At 41.6% G+C, this 5,000-nt stretch overlaps 1 protein-coding gene across 1 annotated transcript in view; it reads left to right on the top strand.

Moving 5' to 3' along the window:
* Positions 1–5,000, top strand: part of syndig1 (synapse differentiation inducing 1) — a 22,828-nt gene that overhangs the window by 8,418 nt on the left and 9,410 nt on the right. The window contains exon 3 of the mRNA XM_078242860.1: positions 3,163–3,414. Within this exon, the coding sequence (XP_078098986.1) occupies positions 3,233–3,414 (182 nt within the window). The 5' untranslated portion in view covers positions 3,163–3,232. The remainder of the gene's footprint in view (positions 1–3,162; positions 3,415–5,000) is intronic.

Genomic DNA, 5,000 nt, shown 5'->3' with positions numbered 1-5,000 from the left:
GCCCAAAAATGAAAACCGGCAGCTGATTGGACGAACGTGTCACGTGGGTCTGGCTGCTCCCCGACCATCATGGCGTCTCGTTCAGAGTACGATCTCATATTGTCCTAAAATAGTTCACCGTAACGTGTTTCTGGAAACATCTGAAGAGAGAAACAGGCCGTGCAGCTGCTGAATCTGTCTTCATTTCAGATCAACAAAGGTCAGTTTAGAAGATCTTCATCAGATGTTGAGAGGCTCTCACGCTCATCCTGCTCCCCGTTTCCTGGTTAGCTCTCCACCAATCAGATGGGTCATTGAGTCTGACTGCTGGCAGTGCCCGCCCCCCCTGATTATACATGTCCAATCAGCCCAAATGAAGGCCGACGGCTCCTCCGATAGACGATGGCACGGAGCACACCGACCAGACTCGAGTCAGCGACCTCACCAGCATGGCTCAAAACTAGCACCGTCCACCATTCCAGGAGATATACTCACTAACGTTGTTATGGTGGGGGGGCCATTCCAGGAGAAGGCTGTCCTTTTTATATATATATATATATATATATATATATATATACAATATCACCAGGATCCCTACGTAGCTTATCTTAAAGAGCCCATATTATGAAAAAATCTCTTTTTCTGGGATTTGGGGAGTTATTTTGTGTCTCTGGTGCTTCATACAGACGTTGATAACCCTCCATGCTGTTCTGAGTGAGATACGGTTTCTGAATGTGTCCTGTCTTCAGTCTCCGGGTCAGCTGGTCAACATCTGCACGGCTTTCTACGTCACTAGCTGAGACGAGGGGGCTAGGGGGCTAACCGTTAGCATGCTAGCTCGTTCTCAATGGCAGACCACTGCTACAACACACTAGTTCACCATAATCTCCAAAAGAACTACTTCCATGTCCCTGTTCTGCAGGTATTCACCACAAAGGTGGAAGTGTTCCCTCGTTTAGAAGAAGTCTCCCAGCTAATCCTGCCTTGTTCTACTGAAGTTGGAGAAACAGCTAGCTAGCTCATGTAGTCCTTACCTAGCTACTTAGCGTGTAGTCCTTACCTAGCTAGCTCATGTAGTCCTTACCTAGCTACTGAGCGTGTAGTCCTTACCTAGCTACTGAGCGTGTAGTCCTTACCTAGCTACTGAGCGTGTAGTCCTTACCTAGCTACTGAGCATGTAGTCCTTACCTAGCTACTGAGCGTGTAGTCCTTACCTAGCTACTGAGCATGTAGTCCTTACCTAGCTAGCTCATGTAGTCCTTACCTAGCTACTGAGCACGTAGTCCTTACCTAGCTACTGAGCGTGTAGTCCTTACCTAGCTACTGAGCGTGTAGTCCTTACCTAGCTACTGAGCGTGTAGTCCTTACCTAGCTACTGAGCATGTAGTCCTTACCTAGCTACCTAGCTACTGAGCGTGTGGTCCTTACCTAGCTACTGAGCGTGTAGTCCTTACCTAGCTACTGAGCGTGTAGTCCTTACCTAGCTACTGAGCGTGTAGTCCTTACCTAGCTACTGAGCATGTAGTCCTTACCTAGCTACCTAGCTACTGAGCATGTGGTCCTTACCTAGCTACTGAGCATGTAGTCCTTACCTAGCTACTGAGCGTGTAGTCCTTACCTAGCTACTGAGCGTGTAGTCCTTACCTAGCTACTGAGCAGGTAGTCCTTACCTAGCTACTGAACGTGTAGTCCTTACCTAGCTACTGAGCGTGTAGTCCTTACCTAGCTACTGAGCATGTAGTCCTTACCTAGCTACTGAGCATGTAGTCCTTACCTAGCTACTGAGCAGTGTAGTCCTTACCTAGCTACTGAGCGTGTAGTCCTTACCCTAGCTACTGAGCGTGTAGTCCTTACCTAGCTACTGAGCGTGTAGTCCTTACCTAGCTACTGAGCGTGTAGTCCTTACCTAGCTACTGAGCGTGTAGTCCTTACCTAGCTACTGAGCGTGTAGTCCTTACCTAGCTACTGAGCGTGTAGTCCTTACCTAGCTACTGAGCATGTAGTCCTTACCTAGCTACTGAGCGTGTAGTCCTTACCTAGCTACTGAGCGTGTAGTCCTTACCTAGCTACTGAACGTGTAGTCCTTACCTAGCTACTGAGCGTGTAGTCCTTACCTAGCTACTGAGCATGTAGTCCTTACCTAGCTACTGAGCGTGTAGTCCTTACCTAGCTACTGAGCAGGTAGTCCTTACCTAGCTACTGAGCGTGTAGTCCTTACCTAGCTACGGAGCATGTAGTCCTTACCTAGCTAGCTCATGTAGTCCTTACCTAGCTACTGAGCACGTAGTCCTTACCTAGCTACTGAGCATGTAGTCCTTACCTAGCTACCTAGCTACTGAGCATGTGGTCCTTACCTAGCTACTGAGCATGTAGTCCTTACCTAGCTACCTAGCTACTGAGCATGTGGTCCTTACCTAGCTACTGAGCATGTAGTCCTTACCTAGCTACTGAGCATGTAGTCCTTACCTAGCTACTGAGCAGGTAGTCCTTACCTAGCTACTGAGCATGTAGTCCTTACCTAGCTACTGAGCAGGTAGTCCTTACCTAGCTACTGAGCATGTAGTCCTTACCTAGCTACTGAGCGTGTAGTCCTTACCTAGCTACTGAGCGTGTAGTCCTTACCTAGCTACTGAGCACGTAGTCCTTACCTAGCTACTGAGCGTGTAGTCCTTACCTAGCTACTGAGCACGTAGTCCTTACCTAGCTACTGAGCGTGTAGTCCTTACCTAGCTACTGAGCATGTGCGACTGCCAACAAAGATGTTCCAGCAGTGAGAGGTCTCACTCTGTAGCTAAAACAGAGACCTGAACACAGGGTGAAAAGAGGAGCTGCAGCAATGAGCAGAACAACTAAAATATGGTGTTATTTGATAATTAAACCATGTAAACCTGTTCTGATACAACCTCTAAATACTATTATGAACCTGAAAATGAGCAGAATATGAGCTCTTCAATTATCTTATCTTACGTATCTTTCTTTTCTTTCTTTTCCCATACTGTTATTGCCGCGTGACGCTCACTTTTTGTCGTCTAAACTTAACTGTCATGTGGTCCGTCGCCATAATTTCGGAGGATATCGTACGAACCTGTCCATGAGAATGCTTCATTCCTTCCGTCTTTCCTTCATTTTTTGAGAAGAAGAAAGGTCTGAAGTTGTACTGTTTTTTCTGTTTCTGTTTCTCAGGAGAGTTCATCCTGCGATGTCTCACCTCTGACCTCTGACCTCTCTGAGAGACACCTCTGAGGAGGGAGGGATGGAGGGAGGAGAACAGGGGGAAGCCTCCTCCGAACCGAGGAGAAACTCGCCGAGGGAAGGAGAAAGAGGAGAAACCTGCAGACAAAATGGCGTCATCAACACCCAGCGGCTGTTGGTTTACTCCACTCCGCAGTATCTGTGTCCCGATACGAGCGGGGGAGGAGGAAGCAACCTGGACAGGTATAAATTGGCAAATATTTGAATGGAGTTTGGTGTGTAAGTTTATCTTATCGTACCTTATCTTACGTACCTTATCTTACGTATATTATCTTACGTACCTTATCTTACGTACCTTATCTTACGTACCTTATCTTACGTATATTATCTTACGTACCTTATCGTACGTACCTTATCGCACGTACCTTATCTTACGTACCTTATAATACGTACCTTATCTTACGTATATTATCTTACGTACCTTATCTTACGTATATTATCTTACGTACCTTATCTTACGTACATTATCTTACGTACCTTATCTTACGTACATTATCTTACGTACCTTATCTTACGTACATTATCTTACGTACCTTATCTTACGTACATTATCTTACGTACCTTATCTTACGTACCTTATCTTACGTACCTTATCGTACGTATATTATCTTACGTATATTATCTTACGTATATTATCTTACGTATATTATCTTACGTATAATATCTTAAGTACCTTATCTTACGTATATTATCTTACGTACATTATCTTACGTACATTATCTTACGTACCTTATCTTATCGTACATTATCTTACGTACCTTATCTTACGTATATTATCTTACGTACCTTATCTTACGTATATTATCTTACGTACCTTATCTTACGTACATTATCTTACGTATATTATCTTACGTATATTATCTTACGTACCTTATCTTACGTATATTATCTTACGTACATTATCTTACGTACCTTATATTACGTATATTATCTTACGTATATTATCTTACGTATATTATCTTATGTACATTATCTTACGTACCTTATCTTACGTACCTTATATTACGTATATTATCTTACGTACCTTATATTACGTATATTATCTTACGTACCTTATATTACGTATATTATCTTACGTACATTATCTTACGTACCTCATATTACGTACCTTATCTTACGTATATTATCTTAAGTACCTTATCTTACGTACATTATCTTACGTACAGTATCTTACGTACCTTATCTTACGTATAATATCTTACGTACCTTATCGTACGTATAATATCTTACGTATATTATCTTACGTACCTTATATTACGTATATTATCTTACGTACCTTATCTTACGTACATTATCTTACGTACCTTATCTTACGTATATTATCTTACGTATATTATCTTACGTATATTATCTTACGTATATTATCTTACTTACATTATCTTACGTACATTATCTTACGTACATTATCTTACGTATATTATCTTACGTACATTATCTTACGTATATTATCTTACGTATATTATCTTACGTATCTTATCTTACGTACATTATCTTACGTATATTATCTTACGTACATTATCTTACGTATATTATCTTACGTATATTATCTTACGTATATTATCTTACGTATATTATCTTACGTATATTATCTTACGTATATTATCTTACGTACATTATCTTACGTATATTGTCTTACGTATATTATCTTACGTATATTATCTTACGTATATTATCTTACGTACCTTATCTTACGTACATTATCTTACGTATATTATCTTACGTATATTATCTTACGTACCTCATATTACGTACCTTATCTTACGTATATT

Source organism: Sander vitreus, chromosome 23, assembly GCF_031162955.1.
Source record: "Sander vitreus isolate 19-12246 chromosome 23, sanVit1, whole genome shotgun sequence".
NCBI classification, from domain to species: domain Eukaryota; kingdom Metazoa; phylum Chordata; class Actinopteri; order Perciformes; family Percidae; genus Sander; species Sander vitreus.
This window is presented reverse-complemented; position numbering and strand designations above follow the sequence as displayed.